Below are 22,903 nucleotides of genomic sequence, written 5' to 3'. Positions count from 1 at the left end.
GGAGTGAGATCGGACCACTATGAGTAGATGCAGGGTACGCTGAGCTTTGCCGCGAAACTGGTCTCAGTGCTCTCCAAGCTGTAGAAGCAGCAGGACATCAGTTATTGTTTTTCTAACCCTTCCAAAAAATAGGATTTGTCGAACTCCCTCCAAAATACGACTCTGTCTCTCGGCGATAACTTCCTCGTTTGAGCTGAATTTTAATTCCCGCGAGCCATTTCTTCATGTTAGGGAATAAGAAAAAGTCACAGGCAGCCAGATCGGGAGAATACGGGGGGTGTGTGGTTGCAATTCATACCGTAATTTATGCAGTTTGGCAGTGACAACTCGGGGATTAGCTTGTTATCCACCGTGAGCAATCCCGGCACCCATCAGGCCGACAATTTTCTCATTTTGCCAACTTATCATGTAATAAAATATTAATTGCCGTTCCGGTCGACACATCCCCCACGACCCCTGCTACTTTATGCATACATCAGTTATTGTAAACCTCTGCATGTTGACTGTGTCATGAAAAAATGGAATCTTTTGGGAGGTCCTGGGAAGAGGTTCACAAGACAAACAATGCTCTGGGCGGCCGTCAACCAGCAAAACCGACGACAATGCAGCTTGTGTTCAACAATTGCTGAACTTTGGTCATCGATAAAGTATAAAGATGGTTGCAAATGAACTGAACTTGTCATCTTTAGAGCCATATCTGGTTAGAGCCCTCATCTCCAGCCTCTTCCTTAGCAGGTTTAACCTTTTGCAATCCACTGTTTGCACTATTCTTTTGTCTCTGGACTGTAACGGTGAATCTTAAGTACGAGGGTGGTTCAATAAGTACCCGTGTTAGAAATGAAGAAACCATTTTTTTCAAAAACATTTTTTTTATTCATCAACATAGTCCCCTTATTAGAAAGATACACTTCTCCCAATGTTCCGGCCATTTTTCTAACCCTTCCAAAAAATAGGATTTGTCGAAATCTCCAAAAACGCCTCTGTCTCAGCATTAACTTCCTCTTTGAGCTGAATTTTTTTCCCGCGAGCCATTTCTTCATGTTAAGGAATAAGGAAAAGTCACAGGGAGCCAGATCGGGTGAATACAGGGTCGCACCCAAAAGTGGTAGGACTGATTTTCTCTGGCGGGAGCGGTGGAGGGGCCTCTTAGCAACAGACCGACACCAACCTTGGTCCCCTGCGGGCTGTTATTGAGTGAGGACACCGTTTTTAGTGAAGCAAGTTTTTTGTCCGCGTCGAAAAACAAAATGAATCTGAATTTAGAGCAACGTTATCCCGTGAAGTTTTGTGCGAAACTCAGGAAGACGGCAACTGAGACCCTCGATATGATCAAGCAGGCTTATGGGGACACTGCCTTAAGCCGTTCCACAGTATTTGAGTGGCACAAGTTGTTTAAAGAGGGTAGGAAGCTCGTTGAAGACCACCATGGCTCCAGACGGCCGTCGACGGCAAGAACCGACACGAATGTGGACAGAGTGAGGACACTGCTGAACACAGACCGACGCTTAACCAGTGAAGAAATTGCAGACCAGTTGGGTCTGTCTGCATCCAACGCATTATTTCACAGGATTTGGCCATGCGCAAGGTTTGCGCCAAGATGGTGCCGAAAATTCAAGCCATGGCGCGCTTGTCATCAGACAGCTTCTGGCCAAATACGGCATTGCCACGTTGCCGCACCCGCCCTATTCTTCCGATCTGGCACCACTGGACTTCTTCTTCTTCCCTCTGATGAAAAGACAGCTCAAGGGACGACGTTTTGACTCGATAAAGGTCGTTCAAGAGGCTTCGACAAGGGTCATCAACGGCATCCCCTAAGAAAATTTCCAGCGGGCGTACGGGGAATAGGAGCAACGTTATACTAAGTGTGTAGCAGCTCAAGGAGCATACTTTGAAGATTATTAAGTCGATGTAAGTATATCGTCAATAAAATTCTTGTAAAAAATCAGTCCTACCACTTTTGGGTGCGACCCTGTACAGTGGGTGTGGCAACAATGCATAATGTAGTTAATGCAGTTTGGCGGCGACAACTCTGGATCAGCTTGTTGCCCACCATGAGCAATTGCGGCACCCGTCAGGCCGACAATTTTTTCATTTTGCCAACTTATCATGTAATAAAATATAAATTGTCATTCCGGTCGACACACCTCCCACGGCCTCTGCTACTTTGCACAATTTCATTTGTCGATCGGCGAGAATCATGGCGTGGAATTTTTGAATATTTTCCTCGGTATAACGACGTCTGCCGTTTGGCGTCCTGGTCGCTCCTCATCAAAAACAGATGTCCGCCCACGTTTAAATTCGTTGAACCAATATCTAACTGTGGTCATAGATGGCGCAAAGTGTCCCCATCCAACAGCATCCAACTTTGCTTTCATCTCCTCGCATTTCTTCCCACCCAAAAAAAAAACAAAAAGTGAATCACCGAACTGCTCTCTTTTTCCATCTTCAAGCGAAAATCACAAAAAACACGTCTTACACTCGAATGTCTGCCAAATCCAAACAAACCTATTTAAATCAGTCCGAAATTTGTTTCACCGTCGTTTGATAGATGGCAGCACATGATGATAACATAAACTTCCCTCAGGAATGCCCTTTGTAGTCAAACACGGGAACTTATTGAACCGCCCTCGTAACTATCACTGCACTTCAACCAAAAAACTTGATGTTGATTCATTGCTTCGTGTTTTTGTCAATATCTATTTTCAATGACAAACAGGGACAAACAATGACAACAGAAATTAAACAAAATTGGCATACCAAAGCACAGCTCAACAATCCACAAAGCAGAAACGGCTGATTGGGTCTCAAGCAACTAGTCCGGGTCATTGCAGCCAGTTTGCGCATTATTGCATAGACTAGGTATTGCTTTTGTTGTGAGTCACTATTGCAGTTTTCAACATTTTTGATTCTTAAAAAGAGTCTTTAAGTCTTGGGAACAAGCATGCTGACACTTTTGACATGTTCAGTTCTTCCTGAATAATTTTCCATTTTAATGTTACCTCAATCTACAGCAACTTTTGGATCAGTATCAATTAATGTGTGGAGTTAATTTTAACCGTACATATCTGGTATTTCTCTGTAATAATTATTTGAAAAAATTAAACCTTGTGTATTCCCAGAGCGATTGCAGTAATACCAGTGCCATCCTTGTTTTGATGCATTTAATGAGAGATTAATTTATTCGCAGGTGACCGTGGAACAAGAGAAGGGTGCCAACGAAGGGGAAGTGATAACCGATGACTTCTTCTCTGTGAACGGACAAGTTGTTCCAAAGAAGGAGCCGGTTGAAGAGGAACCGGACCGGAAAGAGGTAGGCCTTATGCCAGAAAATCTGATTAAACTGATTCCTGTGGTCATATTAACCACTTTCGCATCCCGAGGTATTTGCTAAATGACATTTTCACACATTTTTCACAGATTACACAAAGCGTAGTGTTTACGGTTTTTCATATACATATAAATATGTACATATTAATTTAGATATAAACTTGATAATGAGGAAGGCAACGGGAAACCACCTCAATTATCATTCCCTAGAAAAATATGATGGACAATAGAGATATTTTGAGTCCTGGCAACCACGGGGCTCGGCCCAATCGGCCGTGTGTCGTGCCCGGCAGCGGGGGAGGCAAGGCTTCCGCGGTCGTCATCCCACGAAACCCTTGCAGGGGAAAACCAGCAGCAGCAGGACAGAAGACGCAGGAGAAGAAGACAAAATTAGTTAGAATAGGAACGTGGAATGTTAGGACAATGATGAGGACAGGGAAATTGGAGAATGTTAAGCGAGAGATGGAAAGGGGAAATATAGATATTTTAGGTCTATGCGAGGTGAGATGGAAAGATAGCGGGGATTACTGGAGTGATAAGTATAGAATAATATACAGCGGTGGGGACGAGAGCCAACGAGGGGTTGCCATAGTATTAAATGAAGAGGTAGGAAGAAGCGTAGTCAACATAGAGCAGGTAACGGATAGAATACTACTAGTGGAGATAAAAGCAGAACCGACGAACTTAGTTATTATTCAGGTATACATGCCACCGAGCAACCATAAGGAAGAAGAGGTCGATAGGATATACGATCAGTTAGAGGACATGATCGCGTGTGTTCCTGCAGGGAAACATTTGATAGTGATGGGGGATTGGAATGCGACGGTAGGCGAAGGAAGAGATGGTGATGAGGTGGGCGACTACGGTTTAGGCACGAGGAATGACCGCGGGGAGAAAGCAGTTGAGTTCTGCAGGAGACAGGGGTTAGTCATCACCAACACTTGGTTTAGACACCACAAAAGACGCAGGTATACATGGAAAATGCCAGGTGACTCAGGAAGATATCAGCTAGATTATATCCTGGTTAGACACAGGTTTAGGAACAGTGTGATAAATTCCCACAGCTTCCCGGGGGCGGATGCGGACTCAGACCACAATTTAGTTGTTATGAAATGTAGCGTACGTTTCAAAAAGATAAGGCAGGGGCGGCGAGTTAGAAAATGGAATGTAGAAGCATTAAATGGGTTGAAAAGGAAGGAATACAAACAGGCGGTAGAGGAAATCATGGAGGATGGCATGGGGCTTAGTACTATCGAAGAAAAATGGGAAATGATCAAGAAAGGGTTGTCTAAAGCCGCAAAAGACACTATTGGAACCGTTAACGCTAAAAGGACTAGGAAACCATGGATCACGGATGAGATGATTACAAAGATGGATGAGCGGCGAAAATGGAAGAATATAAATACAGAATTAGGCAAAATGAAGTACAAAGAATTGAACAATAAATTGAGGCGGGCAACAAATAAGGCAAAAGACGCATGGTGGAAGACGCAGTGCGATGATATGGAAAGTCTGCAGAGGAAGGGTGAAATCGGTGCGCTGTACAGCAAAGTTAAATCGTTATCGGGAAGTAAGAAAGGAAGAGCTATGCTAACAGTTAGAGATAAGGCGGGTAAGGTAATAGTTGACGCAGGAAAGATCCAAGAGAGATGGAAGGAGTATATAGAAGAACTGTATAGTAAAGAACTCAGACCTACAAAGTTAGACATTGAAAAAGAAAATGACGTAGAGGAAGACAGCTTAGGTCCAGGCATACTAGACAATGAGATAGAAAGGGCATTAAGGGAGATGAAACTAAATAAGGCCGTGGGGGTAGATAACATTCCCGTGGAACTTTTAAAATGCTTAGGGAAATGTGGGAGGAAGAGGCTATATGGGCTGATCCGTAGCATTTATGAGGAGGGAATCTGGCCGGAAGACTTTGTGAGAGCAGTTTTAGTTCCGATTCCGAAAAAGGTAAAGGCCACGTCATGTGAGGACTACAGGACAATTAGTTTGATATCCCACGCAGCTAAAGTTGTTCTCAGGATCATAAACAAAAGGATAGAGAGTAGGGCAAATGATTACTTAGGGGATGATCAGTTTGGGTTTAGGAAGGGGAGAGGTACGCGTGATGCCATTGCAGTAATGAGATTATTAATCGAGAGGAATATAGAACACAACCAGGAGGTATTTGCCTGTTTCGTAGATTTCGAAAAAGCGTTTGATAGAGTGAATTGGGAAAAACTAATGAGTATTCTGCAGAAAATAGGAATAGATTGGAGGGAAAGGAGGCTAATCCGCAACCTGTACATGTCTCAGACTGCTCAGGTGCGGGTGGGAAACGGGGAGTCAGGATGGGCAGTGATAGGAAGGGGTGTAAGGCAGGGTTGCCCATTATCACCGTTGCTGTTCAACCTGTATGCAGAGGAAATGATCAAAGAGGCATGGGAAGAACTCGAGGTAGGAATGAAAGTGGGCGGGGGATTCGTAAAATCAGTTAGGTTTGCTGATGACCAGGCTTTAGTTTGTCAGTCAGCCAAGGGGCTGCAAGCATTGCTGAGTGAATTGGAAATTCAGTGCGACAGGTATGGGATGAGAATCAATATTAAGAAAACAAAGGTTATGCGATTTTCTAGAAAGAAAAAGGGCAAGCTTAACATTAAAATAGGAGGGCAAAAACTAGAGCAGGTAGAACAGTTTACGTATCTCGGTAGTGTTTTGGACCAACACGGTCAAAGTAGTAGGGACGTAAGGAGAAGAATTGCGCTAGGCAAAGAGGCTTTCACAAGGAGGAGGGAGTTGATGACGGGGACTTTGAGTAAGGATGTTAAGAAAAGACTCGTAAAAACTTTGATATGGAGCGTAGCTATGTACGGCGCGGAAACGTGGTCATTGAAGCAGGAGGATAGACGTAGATTGGAGGCTTTTGAAATGTGGGTGTGGAGAAGAATGGAGAAGGTGAAATGGACAGAGAAGAAAACAAATGAGGAAGTACTTGGTATGGTGGGCGAAGAGAGGGGTTTGTTGGGAGAAATCCTATGGAGGCAGGAAAAGTGGATGAAGGGGGTGATGACCGGCAGTGGGATGTTGAAGACTGTGATGGAGGGTAGAATGTTGGGCAAAAGAGGAAAGGGAAGGAACAGGATAGGGATGTTGGACGGGATGAAGGGAGGAAGAAAGTACGCGGAGATGAAGAGGGACCTGATATAGAGTAGGATGATGGATATTGTGTTTTGTTAGGAGAAATAAAATATTTGTTTGGTAGTTGTGTCCATCCAAAAACCTACCTTAACCGGTAGATTACCTTAAAAAAACTTGATAAATAAATGTAATAAAAACCATAAACATGACGGTGTGTGAAATTCACACATTAGCTAGGTCAGTTCCTTTCCCTATGCCGGTTATGGTATATATATATATATATATATATATATATATATATATATATATATATATATATATATACATATACATATATATAAACATGACGGTGTGTGAAATTCACACATTAGCTAGGTCAGTTCCTTTCCCTATGCCGGTTATGGTATATATATATATATATGTATGTATATATATATATATATATATATATATATATATATATATATATATATATATATATATACATATATATATATACATATATATATATACATATATATATATATACATATACATATATATATACATATACATATATACATACACATATACATATATATATATATATATATACATATATATATATATATATATATATATATATATGTATGTATGTATATGTATATATGTATGTATATATGTGTATATATATATGTGTATATATATATATATATAATGTGGGTCGCGGTAGTCCAGTGGGTAGAGCGTTGGACTGTTGACCAGAGGGTCCCGGGTTCGATTCCCGGGTAAGGCACTCTGGGCACCTGCAGCTCCACCCACACTATGTGATTTTTCTGGCACCAGATCTTCCTGAGAAACCATAACCGGCCCAGGGAAAGGCACTGGCCCCCCTACCATGATGTGTGAACATTCACACGCCGCATTGGGGTTAGTACTAGGTGAACTCTACCAGCACCCATACCAAACCGACCTCTGGGTTGATTACTGTGTTTATGGTTTATATATATACATATTTGTATATACATGTATGTATGTATTTATGCAAACATTGCACTTCCTTTTACATAGGCGAATGCATTACCCCCTTATCCATCCGAATGAATAATCACCGGTACTCCTGTAATTCTGCCTCACTCCCTTCTCTTCCTATCCCTTCACACGCCAATTCCCACAACCTTTCATTCGACCAGTGTTTTTCCCTCAGCATCCTAGAATCCCTACCTGATTCAGCCACCAACATAGAGGTGAGAACTCGTGAATCCGCCTACATACTATCCTTCCGTTCCTTTAAAATTCCCACCCTAAACCGCCATATTTAATTTCCCTCCCAGCATTCCCTCCACACCTCCCCTCTGCGCCCATAGCTCTTTCCCTTCTCCTCCGCAATAGCATATTTTCAGTCTCTCTTGAAGAAGGCCTCTGAGAAGGCCGAAAGCTCGAACCTTTTACCGTGTGAGTGTCCTTGTAAATGTTGCTCTTCTATTCTATTTGTCTTATATTGTGTTAGTCCATTATATATATATATATATATATATATATATATATATATATATATATATATATATACTCATATATACAGAAACAGATATAAGGAAAAGGGATAGGAACACATATAAAGGACGAACACAATAGAGGTGGGGAAGGCGGAATCGAATAAGAGCATCCGCCCGGCAAGTGGAAAGATCCAGTGTTCGAGTCCCGGTTGAGGAAATATTTTTACTCTTGTGATCCGTTCGATTCCGCCTTCCCCACCTCTATTGTGTTCGTCCTTTATATGTGTTCCTATCCCTTTTCCTTATATCTGTTTCTGTATATATGAGTATTTATTCGCCGTTTGGCGGGATTTCGTGTTTGAATGTATATATATATATATATATATATATATATATATATATATAAACACAATAGTAATCAACCCTGGAAGGTCGGTTTGGTGTGGGTGATGGTAGAGTTCACCCAGCACTAAGCCCTATTTACAGCGTGTGAAAACTCACACATCGGGGTAGGGGGGCCAGTTCCTTAATACACTGTGCTGGTTATGGTTTCCCAGGAAGATCTGGTACCCGATAAATCACTTAAGCTTGGGTGCAGCTGTAGGTGCCCAGAGTGCCTTGCCCGGATATATATGTATACATGCGTGTATATAAATATGTATATCAAAAGAGATTGTTTGATAAATATTGGTCCTTACACATGGATTTGTGTTGTTCCTTCACAGGCTCTCGCTTTGGCAGAAGACACTCCCGGTTGTGATAGATTGGAAGTGTTTGTGAATGTGGAGAAGGACCTTGGTTTAGCTCTGAAAAGTGAAGGCTTTTCATCGGAAGAGAATGACCCCTTGTGCCTTGATGGAGAAATTCTCCCTCATCATGTAAACCAGCAAAGAGAGGAGAGGTCAGCGGAAGCGTCAGCCAGCTCTATACTCGACAATTCTTCATTACCGGGAACTTCGAGTGTGAGTAAAGGTTAAACAATGTTATTATGATCCCCTTTGGTTCATCTAAACAATGACACTTTAATTCTATCTGTTCTATGCTTATTATCTCTAATATTACTAACACAATCTCTCCTACCCTGGTACAATTGGTGTAGTAATACATTTTCGACACCACTGCTAATGGTGACGTCCTTCTAATTTATGTAAGAGCTTCTTTAATCTGTAATTTAACCTTTGCTCCGTTAAGTGATTCCGGGCCTAGCTGCTTTCATAATATTGTCAATACGCTACTAAGTTTATCCTAGCAACGTTTTGGTGGGGCACTTGAATCTGGGCAATCACACGTTTCATTCAAATGAGATTTCCTTGTGGATTTAAGCAAAACCTTCCCTGAAGACTTCTCCGAAGCATAATAGTTATAGACCCAGTACAGGGTCGCACCCAAAAGTGCTGGGACTGATTTTCTCTGGCGCGAACGGAGCGGTTGAGGGGGGTCTGCCTGGCAGGGTAAGGTGGAGGGGGCTCTTAGCAACAGACCGACACCAACCTCAGTCGTCTGCGGGCTGTCGTTGAGTGAGGACACCGTTTTTAGTGAAGCAAGTTTTTTGATCGCATCGAAAAACAAAATGAATCTGAATTTAGAGCAACGTTATTCCGTGAAGTTTTGTGCGAAACTCGGGAAGATGGCAACTGAGACCCTTGATATGATCAAGCAGGCTTATGGGGACACTGCCTTAAGCCGTTCCACAGTATTTGAGTGACACAAGTTGTTTAAAGAGGGTAGGGAGCTCGTTGAAGACGACCATAGCTCCGGACGGCAAGAATCGACACGAATGTGGACAGAGTGAGGACACTGCTGAACACAGACCGACGCTTAACCAGTCCAGAAGAAATTGCAGACCAGTTGGGTCTGTCTGCATCCAACGTCCAACGTATATTTCACAGGATTTGGTCATGTGCAAGGTGTGTGCCAAGATGGTGCCAAAAATGAGAGCCATGGCGCGCTCGTCAGACAGCTCCTGGCCAAATGCGGCGTTGCCACGTTGCCGCACCCGCCCTATTCTCCCGATCTGGCACCACCGGACTTCTTCTTCTTCCCCCTGATGAAAAGACAGCTCAAGGGACGACGTTTTGACTCGATAAAGGCCGTTCAAGAGGCTTCGACGAGGGTCATCAATGGCATCCCCAAAGACAATTCCCAGCGGGCGTACGGGGAATGGGAGCAACGTTATACTAAGTGTGTAGCAGCTCAAGGAGCATACTTTGAAGATTATTAAGTTGATGTAAGTATATCGTCAATGAAATTCTTGTAAAAAAATAAGTCCTACCACTTTTGGGTGTGACCGTGTATTATACAAACAGTTGATCTGTGGGATATCACCAGAAGAATAATTGAACTATTATTCCAAATACCATCACACCCAGTGCAATAATACTTATATGAATGAATGGAGGCTCTTTCGATTGTACTCGGCACTTGTAGGTAGACATCTCTCATCCATTTTGAAGCTTATTATGACTGTTTACTGGATGCCTATAGTTTTTCAAAAGTGCCAATCGCAACCTTTGGTGAAACTGCGATATGGCAGGGAATTCAAATTTAAATTTGTCCTGATGGAAGTGTTGTACCCTGTATATATACACTAATGTATTCAAGTGCATGGCGTTCTTTTTACTTCTTAATGATGTGATAAGTATTTTCCACTTTCGTTGATATGTACAGTATTCTTTAGTTTTTGGCTTTGAAACGCCAAAAAACTGTGTTGCCGCACACCTTGTGCGTTTAACTGTTGGCCTCGGGGAGATAATATGTCGATTTCAAAGAGAATGGTGCACCAGCTCATATGGATCATTTACAGGGTCGCACCCAAAAGTGGTAGGACTGATTTTTTTACAAGAAATTTATTGACGATATACTCACATCGACTTAATAATCTTCAAAGTATGCTCCTTGAGCTGCTACACACTTAGTACGAGGGTCATCCGGAAAGTAGTACCCGTTCGTGCCGCATGAAGTGCTGACGACGCGAGTAGCCGCTGGACGAGGTCAGATAGCTTCAGTGGCTTGTCTGCCTTCTCTGAGCCAAGTTGCGTGACGCTAGCATTGCCTGTGTTGTTTCTGTGATTGTTTACAATGTTTAAAAAAATTGAGAACGCCGCCAGTTGTGAAGTGAGGGCAGTGATTAAATTCCTCAATGCAAGAAACGTTCGCCCATGTGATATTCATCGCCAATTAAAGGAGGTGTATGGAGACAATGTAATGGACAAGTCGTCTGTTCGGCGGTGGTGTCGCAACTTCAACATGGGGAGGGGGAACACACACGACGATGAGCGTTCGGAGAGACCGTCTGTCATTACAGACCAACTGGTGAGCTCAGTTGACGAATTTGTGAGGAACGATCGGCGCGTCACAATTGATGACATCTGTGAGCATTTTCCCAATGTTTCTCGAACAATTGTTCATGAAATTGTTAAACACCATCTGCATTATGCAAAAATTTGTGCAAGATGGGTCCCTCGCGTATCTCAATGAGCTGGCGGCGAAGGACTATGCAGCAGGAATACAGAAACTTGTCACACGTTATGACAAATGCCTTAATTTGCTTGGAGATTATGTTGAGAAGTAGTTTAAAGTATCCTCTTTCAAATAAAATTTTTTATGTTTGTTAATATTTACTTTTGTGTCTTTATTTCACGAACGGGTACTACTTTCCGGATGACCCTCGTATAATGTTGCTCCCATTCCCCGTACGCCCGCTGGAAATTTTCTTTGGGGATGCCGTTGATGACCCTCGTCAAAGCCTCTTGAACGGCCTTCATCGAGTCAAAGCGTCGTCCATTGAGCTGTCTTTTCATCAGGGGGAAGAAGAAGAAGTCCAGTGGTGCCAGATCAGGAGAATAGGGCGGGTGCGGCAATGTGGCAATGCCGTATTTGGCCAGGAGCTATCTGACAATGAGCGCGCCATGGCACGACGCGTTGTCATGATGAAGCACCCAGCAGTGGCGCATGGCCAAATCCTGTGAAATAATGCGTTGGACGTTGGATGCAGACCGACCCAACTGGTCTGCAATTTCTTCACTAGTTAAGCATCGGTCTGTGTTCAGCAGTGTCCTCACTCTGTCCACATTCGTGTCGGTTCTTGCCGTCCGGAGCGATGGTCGTCTTCAATGAGCTCCCTACCCTCTTTAAACAACTTGTGCCACTCAAATACTGTGGAACGGCTTAAGGCAGTGTCCCCATAAGCCTGCTTGATCACATCGAGGGTCTCAGTTGCCTTCTTCTCGAGTTTCGCACAAAACTTCACGGAATAATGTTGCTCTAAATTCAGATTCATTTTTTTTTTCGACGCGGACAAAAAACTTGCTTCACTAAAAACGGTGTCCTCACTCAACAACAGCCCGCAGGCGACTGAGGTTAGTGTCGGTCTGTTGCTAAGAGCCTTCTCCACCTTACCCTGGCAGGCAGACCCCACTCCACTGCTCCATTCGCGCCAGAGAAAATAAGTCGTACCACTTTTGGGTGCGACCCTGTAGTCTTTAGTCTAGAGATTTAGTCCATAACTAGCTCTCAGAGATAGCATTATTGACATGTTGGTGTCAATAGGAGTTCTGCCCTCTCCCCGAATACTACTAGCCTGGACTTAAACCCTATACTCGACTATTACAAATTGTTTGAATGTGTAGTCGAAAGAGTTACCCATTAAAATAAGTTGAGGCACCCTAATATCGCATCTTTACACACAGCTATCATAGCAGGATTCGCGAATATATTGACAGCACTGTTTTAAAGAGTTTTTGCGATCAATTCAGGATTGATGAACAAGACTGGAGGTGGTCATTGCACAGCTGAAAGAGGAGTAATTAAATTGGAGTAATGTTACTCTATTAACTGATATTACCACTACTTGTAAAGTAGTGCCGGCCTCGGTGGTGGTGGGATAACGTCCTCGTCTGCCAATCCATGGGTCGCGGGTTCGATTCCCGCCTCGGTGGGTTTTCCTCTACCTAGGGCTTGGGTGTTTGTACTCGTCTCCATTCTAATCACTGTTAATATTCCTATGTAAAGGCCAAAAAGTGCTGTTTTCGGACTAAGGCTAAATATAATAAATAAATAAAAGTAAAAAGGATTTTCAATTTCATTTGTATTAAACGAAAAAATTCATTTGTATTTGTAATCAAAGGTTTCAATTGTCCAGTTTTAACTGCCGAGAGTACCAAGTGTGTAGTGTATAATTTTGCTGTGGGAGGAGTAGATTTGAAAGAATGAGAGCTTGAGCCTTGCTTGATAGAACCAGAGAGAGAGAAATAAGGGATTTTACATTAAATTATGTTTCCGTTCATGGCGCACATTAGTAATACTACCTTGATCAAAAAGTTCCCGGAATAACCACCGTGTGGCGCTCCCATCGTTCCGATTTGAGTTCTGTTTTTTTTGTTAAATTGGTACATCTGTTGTTGATATTCCCTTTAAATCTTAGTGTCATAACTTGACATTTGCAAAAGTTACGGTCGGTTTTCGGTATGCCCATCAGTGCTTCCTGCGATTTTTCCATTACTTCCTCTCGGCTGCTAAAATGCGTTCCCCGTAATGGTTTTTTAACTCGATTGAACAGAAAGAAGTCACAGGGAGCCAAATCAGGTGAATTCGGTGGCTGTTGGATGGTATTTGTTGCATTTTTCGTCAAAAAATTACGAATAATGATAGCACTGTGCGACGGTGCGTTATCATGGTGCAAAATCCACGAGTTTTCTGCCCACATTTCTGGTCTCTTTCGGCGAATTGCTTCACGCAAACGTCTCATAACGCCCAAATAATACTCTTTGTTTACTGTCTGGCCTTCTGGCAAAAATTCATGATGCACTACACCGTTGTAATCCATGAAAACCGTCAGCATTGCCTTCTTTTTTGACTGAAAACGACGTGGTTTTTTTGGTCTCGGCTCATTTGGTGAACGCCATTCACTTGCCTGATGTCTGGATTGCGTGTCGTACTCATAAACCCACGTCTCATCTCCAGTAATGATCCTGTTGATGAATGTGGGATCGGATTCAGCCTCGCAAATCATGTCTTTTGCGACGTCAACACGGTCTCTTTTTTGCATGAAATTGAGGTCTTTTGGCACCAACTTTGCTGCTACACGACGGAAACCCAAATCATTAACCACAATGTCTTGGGCGGATCCATAGGCAATGTTCAAGTCCTCCGCTATTTCTCTGATGGTTAATTTGTGGTTATTGACCAACATTTCTTTTACTTTATCAATTTTTTCACCGACTTTCGATGTCGATGGTCTGCCACTGCGTTCATCATCTTCGATTGACTCACGACCACTTCTGAACCGCTCGTGCCACTGGCAAACGACCGTTTTTTTTTAGAGAATCGTTGCCGAAACACTTTTCCAACATTTCCAACGTCCGTGCGCCACTAAATCCGTTTTTTACGCAAAATTTAATACAAGTTAGTTGTTGCAAATTTAAATCCATTTCTGCAATTGTAAAAAATCGCCAACACACACAGAGATAGATGTACTCTTGGCTACGTAACTTTTGCAAATGTCAAGTTATGACACTAAGATTTAAAGGGAATATCAACAACAGATGTACCAATTTAACAAAAAAAACAGAACTCAAATCGGAACGATGGGAGCGCCACACGGTGGTTATTCCGGGAACTTTTTGATCAAGGTAGTATTCTGTCTCTGAATAGCTGTGAGAATAAGGGAGCTCACCCAAGCTTTCGTCTTTGCCTAATTTAACAGTTGCTTGAGAGGCGAGGAAATCCCAAAAACCCCTCCGGTGCGAAGAGACAGGCAATTGATCCATCGCAACGACGTTTGGTCGAGAGGCACTTCATTGAAAGGATACGACAGACGGGGAAGAAGTCGAGGCCTCAAAGGAGATGTCAGGTTTGCTCGGCACGAGGTAAAAGGAGGGATACCGTGTACTGGTGCCCAGACTGCAACACGGGACTATGTTTAGAGGATTGTTTCAAAATATATCACACGGAACAGTACTTTTGAGGGCAATGATGTCGAAACTTCGAGAAAAGAAGAATTTTAATTTATGAAAGAAGAATTTTAATTTATGAAATATTATGTAAGTAAAATTTTTAATAAATAGAATAAGTTATTTGAACGAATGGTTTATTTTTTTTTTTTTAATTTTAGAATGTATATTTCAAAAGATTTAAATTATTTTCAGCAATGCTGCATTTGGAGATTTTAAAAAAAATGAAATACCACAAGAAAGGCATTTAAATTCCAATACTGACTTGAAGGGTAATACTTTTCATTAATTATGAATCTTAGCTTTGCTTTGATGTTGAACTGTTTGCATACGGGGAAGTTCTGCTTAGACTTCTGCTTGGGATGCTTATTTTCTCTACCATTCACTAGTTTTTCCTTATCACTAATTATAATATACCAGTTATTGTAGGTTTTGGATGGACACAGCCATTAAATAAATATTTTGTGACTCCTAACAAAACACAAAATCCAGTTTCCTACTCTAGATCAGGTCCCTCTTCATCTCTGAGTACTTCCTTCCTCCCTTCATCCCTTATCTAAGACATCCATATCCTGTTTCTTCCCTTTCCTCATCTGTCATTAACATTCTCCCATCTACAGGGTCGCACCCCAAAGTGGTAGGACTGATTTTTTTACAAGAATTTTATTGACAATATACTTACATCGACTTAATAATCTTCAAAGTATGCTCCTTGAGCTGCTACACACTTGGTATAACGTTGCTCCCATTCCCCGTACGCCCGCTGGAAATTTTCTTTGGGGATGCTGTTGATGACCCTCGTCGAAGCCTCTTGAACGGCCTTTATCGAGTTGAAACATCGTCCCTTGAGCTGTCTTTTCATCAGAGGGAAGAAGAAGAAGTCCAGTGATGCCAGATCGGGAGAATAGGGTGGGTGCAGCAACGTGGCAATGCCGTATTTGGCCAGGAGCTGGCTGACGACGAGCTCGCCATGGCAGAATTTTTGACACCATCTTGGCGCTCACCTTGCGCATGGCCAAATCCTGTGAAATAATGCGTTGGGCATTGGATGCAGACAGACCCAACTGGTCTGCAATTTCTTCACTGGTGAAGCGTCAGTCTGTGTTCAGCAGTGTCCTCACTCTGTCGGTTCTTGCCGTCGACGGCCGTCCGGAGCGATGGTCGTCTTCAACGAGCTCCCTACCCTCTTTAAACAACTTGTGCCACTCAAATACTGTGGAACGGCTTAAGGCAGTGTCCTCATAAGCCTGCTTGATCATATCGAGGGTCTCAGTTGCCGTCTTCCCGAGTTTTGCACAAAACTTCACGGAATACCGTTGCTCTAAATTCAGATTCATTTTGTTTTTTGACGTGGACAAAAAACTTGCTTGACTATAAACGGTGTCCTCACTCAACAACAGCCCACAGGCAACTGAGGTTGGTGTCGGTCTGTTGCTAAGAGCCCCTCCACCTAACCCTGCCAGGCAGACGCCCCTCCACTGCGCTAGAGAAAAACAGTCCTACCACTTTTGGGTGCAACCCTGTATTACAGTCTTTAACATCCCACTATTGCCGGTCAATACCCCCTTCATCCACTTTTCATCTGCCTCCTCCTTAGTAATATCTCCCAACAAACCCCTCTCTTCTTGCCCCTCATCCATACTTAGCTATACTTTCTCTTTTGTTTTCTTCTCTGTCCATTTCACCTTGTTCATTCTTCTCCACACCCACATATCTACAATAGCCTCCAGTCTACGTCTATCCTCCTGCTTCAATGACCACGTTCCCATAGCCACACATAACTACACTCCATATCAAAGTTTTTACGAGTCTTTTCTTAATATCCTTACTCAACGTCCCTGTCATTAACTTATTGTGATAAGGTGTTATTTGACAAATTTCCAAAGAGATAGCTTAAGTGGCTAAAGCACTTGACCGGATATTGAGGGATCTGGGTTTGAATCCCAATCAAGGCAAATGATTTTTACACTCTGAAATTGTTGCATTGTACCAAATAAATATTTTATGACTCCTAACAAAGCACAATACTGCAATCTACTCTACATCAAGTTCCTCTTCATCTCTGTGTACTTCCTTCCTCCCTTATCTAAGACATCCCTATCCTGTTCCTTCCCTTTCCTAGTTTGCCATTAACATTGTCTCATCTATATTAGTCTTCTTCAACATCCCAGTCTTGATGGCAATCAATACACCCTTCATCCATTCTCTTATCTGCCTCCTCCTCCTTAGTAATATCTCCCAACAAACCCCTCTCTCTTCGCCTACCATACCAAGTACTTCCTCGTTTGTTTTCCTTCTTTTGGTCCATTTCACCTTCTCCATCCTTCTCCACACCCACATTTCATCAATTAAGCCTCCAATCTACGTCTATCCTCTTGCTTAAGTGACCTCGTTTCCGTGCCGTACATAGCTACGCTCTATATCAAAGTTTTCACAGGCCTTTTCTTAATATCCTTACTAAACGTCCCTCTCATCAACTCCCTCCTCTTTGTGAAAGCCTCTTTGCCTAGAGCAATTCTTCTCCTTACGTCCCTACTACTTTGATACCGTGTTGGTCCAAATAACAGTACCGAGATACGCTAACTGTTCTACCTGCTCTAGTTTTAATGCCCTCCTATTCTAATGATACGCTTATCCTTTTTCTTTCTAGAAAATCGCATAACCTTTGTTTTATTAATATATTGATTCTCATCCCATACCTGTCGCATTTAATTTCCAATTCACTAAGCAATGCTTGCCACCCCTCTATTGGCTGACTGACAAACAAAAGCTTGGTCATCAGCGAACCTAACTGATTTCATGAATTCCTTTTTGTGTTCAAGTGCAAGAAACTGGGTAAACAAACAAATTCTTCAAGAAATTCTCTCTCGGGTTTCCCACCAGGTCAGGTTGCAGTACACCAATGTTTCGAAGGCTGACTCTGCCATCGTCTTCAGGGTGAATTGATTCTAGGAATGGATGTTGTGAATTCTGTTGATTTATCATTTTAATTGAAAAATTCCCACCATGTAAAAGGATTCCCGTCGAAAATGGGAACCCCGTCTGCAATACAAAAATATGATCATGAAGTGTTGCAAGAAAATTTAGTATTCCGGAGGAATTGATTGCTCTTGGTGATGCTGTTAATGAAAAACAACCTTGTCTTCAAGTCTCTACCGTCGTGAATGCTTGCTTTTATTCTAGATGCCATGGAATGAGTACTGGTGTTCAATTCTTCAGGAGTGTACCGGATTCCTTGCAAGTGGGGCCAAGTATACATTGGGAAGACCAGCCGCACCGTAGAAGCACACCTGAAGGAACACGAGAGGTGTATCAGATTAATATACCCAGCAAAATCTGCGGTCACCAAACATTGCCTCAATAACGACCGTAGAATTAACTTTACCAGCACAAAGAGGCTATACCATGCCAACAGCTACTGGGATCGCGTGGTGAAAGAAGCCTTTGAAATCAGACTAGACACCAATACTTTCAACAGAGACAACGGCTTCCAAATCAGTAACACTTGGAAGCCAGTGCTAAATAAAATAAAGAATGCACGGCAACGCACCCGATTGGCCGTAGCGGATCACACTAATGCTTCCGACCAATCCGGGCACACCTGAGCCTTGGTGGAGTGTACAGGGTTCGTCTGGAAAATAAGTGTACTGAGCTCAGGAAAAAAATTTATTACACTTTTACATATCTTAAGCTAATATTCCTCAAAATAGGACCCTTGTGAGTCGATACACTTGTTCCAGCGGCGTTCCCATTCCTGGAACGCTCCCGCGAAGGCATCATCGGGAACCTCTCGAAGACTCGTCGTCGACCTCTTCTCTGCCCTCCACGAACATCTTCTGCCACCAAAAGATCATGTTTCTGGACATGGCTGACTCCCCGTAAGCCTGGTTAATCATACCGACAGTTTCGGTAGACGATTTCCCAAGCTTTACCACAAATTTGATGGAATAACGCTGCTTCGGCATCGCGTTCTGTGACGTGGGTCGAAGCGTGGAGGTTCGCGTTAACAGAGCTCCTCACTACACCACAGCTCAGAGCCGACTGCCTTTTTCAGCGTCGCTTGCCAACATACCCCCCTCCAATCGCAGCCCGTCAGAGCGGTACTGGGCGCACCTGGAGCGGTGCGCCCAGCCCAGGAGTCAGTACACTTATTTTCCGGACGAACCCTGTATAAATACCAGGTCTTTTTTATGCTCTGAACTTCACCCTGAAGACGATGGCAGAGTCAAACTTCGAAACGTCGGTGTACTGCAACCTGACCCGGTGGGAAACCCGAGAGAATTTCTTGAATACCATACGCTGAGAAAACCTGAGATCCTTCAAACAAATTCTTTTCATTACAGGTTGTGTGGTCGGTCGTAGGTGGTGTTGTGGATGTTGGGAATGGAGGTGAGTTTGATCAAGAAAGCGGGAGGTTCAGGTGTAAGGTTTGGGAAGAGGTTTTCTCCAAGTTGGATGGTTACAAGGCTCATGCAAAGACATATGCTGCTAATCTTCATGTGTGCGATGCGTGCGATAAGGTATTCGTACGAAAGGCTTGTCTCAGCAGGCATATCAATGCAATGCACGGCAGCCAGCGGAACTACCCATGCGAATCGTGCAGCATGGCATTTGGTTCAAAGAAGAGATTGGTATGTCACTCTTGTTCCCACAAGGGGGTCAAACCGTTTGTGTGCCATCACTGCCGGAAGGAATTCTCACGTTTGGCACACTTGAGACGGCACATTCGTTCAGTTCATGAAGGGAATAGACCGTACATTTGTGATGTGTGTTCGAAAACCTTCAGCGAGAAATCTCACTTGAAGGAGCACTCGTTGCTTCACGACGTGGACAAACCTTTCATGTGCGGTGTCTGTGCTAAGAGGTTCAAACGACCCGATTACCTCAAAAGTCATATGAGGACGCATTCCTCGGTTCGTCCGTATGCCTGCCAACTTTGCCCCAAGACGTACGTCGTGAAGTGTCATCTTTATGTTCACATGTCCACACATTTGAAAGGAAAAGAGTTTAAGTGTCCGGTTTGCCCGAAAAGGTTTTTCACACGAAATCTACTGAAACGGCATACGTTGGGACACTCGGAAGAGCGTCCCCATGCCTGTGGCGAGTGTGGGAAGTCTTTCAAAAGAGAAGATATTCTCCGAGCCCATGTGCTTTCACACGGCGATAGCAAATGTCACTCGTGTCGGTTCTGTCAGAAGAAATTCTCCCGCAAGGGTAATCTGAAAGCTCACATGTTAATCCACTCTGATGAGAAACCGTACATCTGTGAGGTGTGTTCAAAATCATTTCGGTTCAAAAGCTCCCTAATGGATCATATCAGCACTCATGGTAGGGAGAAACGGCATGTTTGTAACGTTTGCTCGAAAGATTTCCATTACAAAGGTTCACTCTGGAATCATATGGCAATCCACAGTCCGCAAAGGACTATCAAAGCTTGACCAATGTTTTAAAATATACAGACAGTCCTCATATTGATGGATCAAAGCTTATTGTCGTCAAATCCTATCCCCTCAATCCTCCCTCAACTCAACTCAACAAGCAAATCTCCCTCCTGCCTTAATTATCCCATCCCTACTCACACTTCTACTCACAACCAATCCTTCAATGACAGCTTCTCTCTTTTGATGATTGAAACTATTCCAAAATCTGTAAATAATAGCATAGAGATTGCTGGACGTCTGGTTCCTGCAGTCATTTAAACCTCCTGGGCTCAACCAAGCCCACTGAATGAATCCAATAGACACCTACATATCCTCTCCCACCTTAATTATCCCATTCCTACTCACACTTCTACTCACAACCAATCCTTCAATGACAGCTTTTCTGTTTTGGTGATTGAAACCCTTCCCAAATCTGTAAATAGCATAGAGATGGCTAGATATCTGGTTCCTGCAGTTATTTAAAACTCCTGGGCTGAACCAAGCCCTCTGAATGAATCCAATAGCCACCTACATATCCCCTCCCACCTTAATTATCCCATCCCTACTCACACTTCTACTCACAACCAATCCTTCGATGACAGCTCTTCCTCCCTCACCCTTCCCCAAGACATGTCCTCTCCACTCTTCCCCTGAGAACATCTTTCTGTTGACCATGGTTGTGCCATCGAAACATCAAAAATACATCTGTGAGATTCCTTTATGTTTTGAATATCTTTATCAATATTTTTTTATATTTGTGAATGGCCAAAGAGCATTGTGATTTAAAGATAGTTATATATATATATATATATATATATACATAAAAATATATATTATATATGTGAGTGGCAGTAGTCCAGTGGGAAGAGCGTTTGACTACTGACCGGAGGGTCCCGGGTTCAATTCCCAGGCAAGGCACTCTGGGCACCTGCAGCTACACCCAAGCTATGTGATTTTTCGGGTACCAGGTCTTCCTGGGAAGCCATAACCAGCACAGTGTATTAAGGAACTGGCCCCCCTATCCTGATGTGTGAATTTCATATGCCATCAGGCTTAGTACTGGGTGAACTCTACCATCACCTACCAAACTGACCTTCGGGTTGATTACTGTGTTAATGTTTCTATATATATATATATATATATATATATATATATATATATATATATATATATATATATATATATATATATATATATATATATATATATACACATATACATACATATATATATATGTATATACATATATATAACCAAATACATACATATATATATATATATGTTCATTTAAAAATATATGCATAAATTTTTGTATATACTACCTTGATCAAAAAGTTCCCGGAATAACCACCGTGTGGCGCTCCCATCGTTCCGATTTGAGTTCTGTTTTTTTTGTTAAATTGGTACATCTGTTGTTGATATTCCCTTTAAATCTTAGTGTCATAACTTGACATTTGCAAAAGTTACGTAGCCAAGAGTACATCTATCTCTGTGTGTGTTGGCGATTTTTTACAATTGCAGAAATGGATTTAAATTTGCAACAACGAACTTGTATTAAATTTTGCGTAAAAAACGGATTTAGTGGCGCACGGACGTTGGAAATGTTGGAAAAGTGTTTCGGCAACGATTCTCTAAAAAAAACGGTCGTTTACCAGTGGCACGAGCGGTTCAGAAGTGGTCGTGAGTCAATCGAAGATGATGAACGCAGTGGCAGACCATCGACATCGAAAGTCGGTGAAAAAATTGATAAAGTAAAAGAAATGTTGGTCAATAACCGCAAATTAACCATCAGAGAAATAGCGGAGGACTTGAACATTGCCTATGGATCCGCCCAAGACATTGTGGTTAATGATTTGGGTTTCCGTCGTGTAGCAGCAAAAGACCTCAATTTCATGCAAAAAAGAGACCGTGTTGACGTCGCAAAAGACATGATTTGCGAGGCTGAATCCGATCCCACATTCATCAAAAGGATCATTACTGGAGACGAGACGTGGGTTTATGAGTACGACACGCAATCCAGACATCAGGCAAGTGAATGGCGTTCACCAAATGAGCCGAGACCAAAAAAACCACGTCGTTTTCAGTCAAAAAAGAAGGCAATGCTGACGGTTTTCATGGATTACAACGGTGTAGTGCATCATGAATTTTTGCCAGAAGGCCAGACAGTAAACAAAGAGTATTATTTGGGCGTTATGAGACGTTTGCGTGAAGCAATTCGCCGAAAGAGACCAGAAATGTGGGCAGAAAACTCGTGGATTTTGCACCATGATAACGCACCGTCGCACAGTGCTATCATTATTCGTAATTTTTTGACGAAAAATGCAACAAATACCATCCAACAGCCACCGAATTCACCTGATTTGGCTCCCTGTGACTTCTTTCTGTTCAATCGAGTTAAAAAACCATTACGGGGAACGCGTTTTAGCAGCCGAGAGGAAGTAATGGAAAAATCGCAGGAAGCACTGATGGACATACCGAAAACCGAATATAAAAAATGTTTCGAGGATTGGATCAAGCGCTGGCATAAGTGTGTTGCAGTCGATGGGGATTACTTTGAAGGGGACAATATATATTTAGATGAATAAACTTGTATTTTTAATTTTCTGAA

The 22,903-nt window shown here is 42.6% G+C and overlaps 1 protein-coding gene across 2 annotated transcripts in view; it reads left to right on the top strand.

Annotated features, from left to right (window-relative positions):
- LOC139685933 (gastrula zinc finger protein XlCGF57.1-like) overlaps positions 1 to 21,060 on the top strand; it is a 28,802-nt gene extending 7,742 nt beyond the window's left edge. The window contains exons 4-6 of one of the 2 annotated variants that reach the window (XM_071583069.1): positions 3,188 to 3,310; positions 8,651 to 8,887; positions 19,219 to 21,060. In XM_071583069.1, the coding sequence (XP_071439170.1) occupies positions 3,188 to 3,310; positions 8,651 to 8,887; positions 19,219 to 20,313 (1,455 nt within the window). In that variant the 3' untranslated portion in view covers positions 20,314 to 21,060. Of the gene's footprint in view, positions 1 to 3,187; positions 3,311 to 8,650; positions 8,888 to 14,628; positions 14,895 to 19,218 lie in introns of those variants that run through there. The other variant, XM_071583070.1, reaches the window with a different exon arrangement.
- Positions 21,061 to 22,903: the final 1,843 nt, after the last annotated feature.

The sequence above is a fragment of the Hetaerina americana genome, unplaced genomic scaffold, assembly GCF_022747635.1.
Source record: "Hetaerina americana unplaced genomic scaffold, ioHetAmer1.1.p SCAF_121, whole genome shotgun sequence".
Taxonomy (NCBI): domain Eukaryota; kingdom Metazoa; phylum Arthropoda; class Insecta; order Odonata; family Calopterygidae; genus Hetaerina; species Hetaerina americana.
This window is presented reverse-complemented; position numbering and strand designations above follow the sequence as displayed.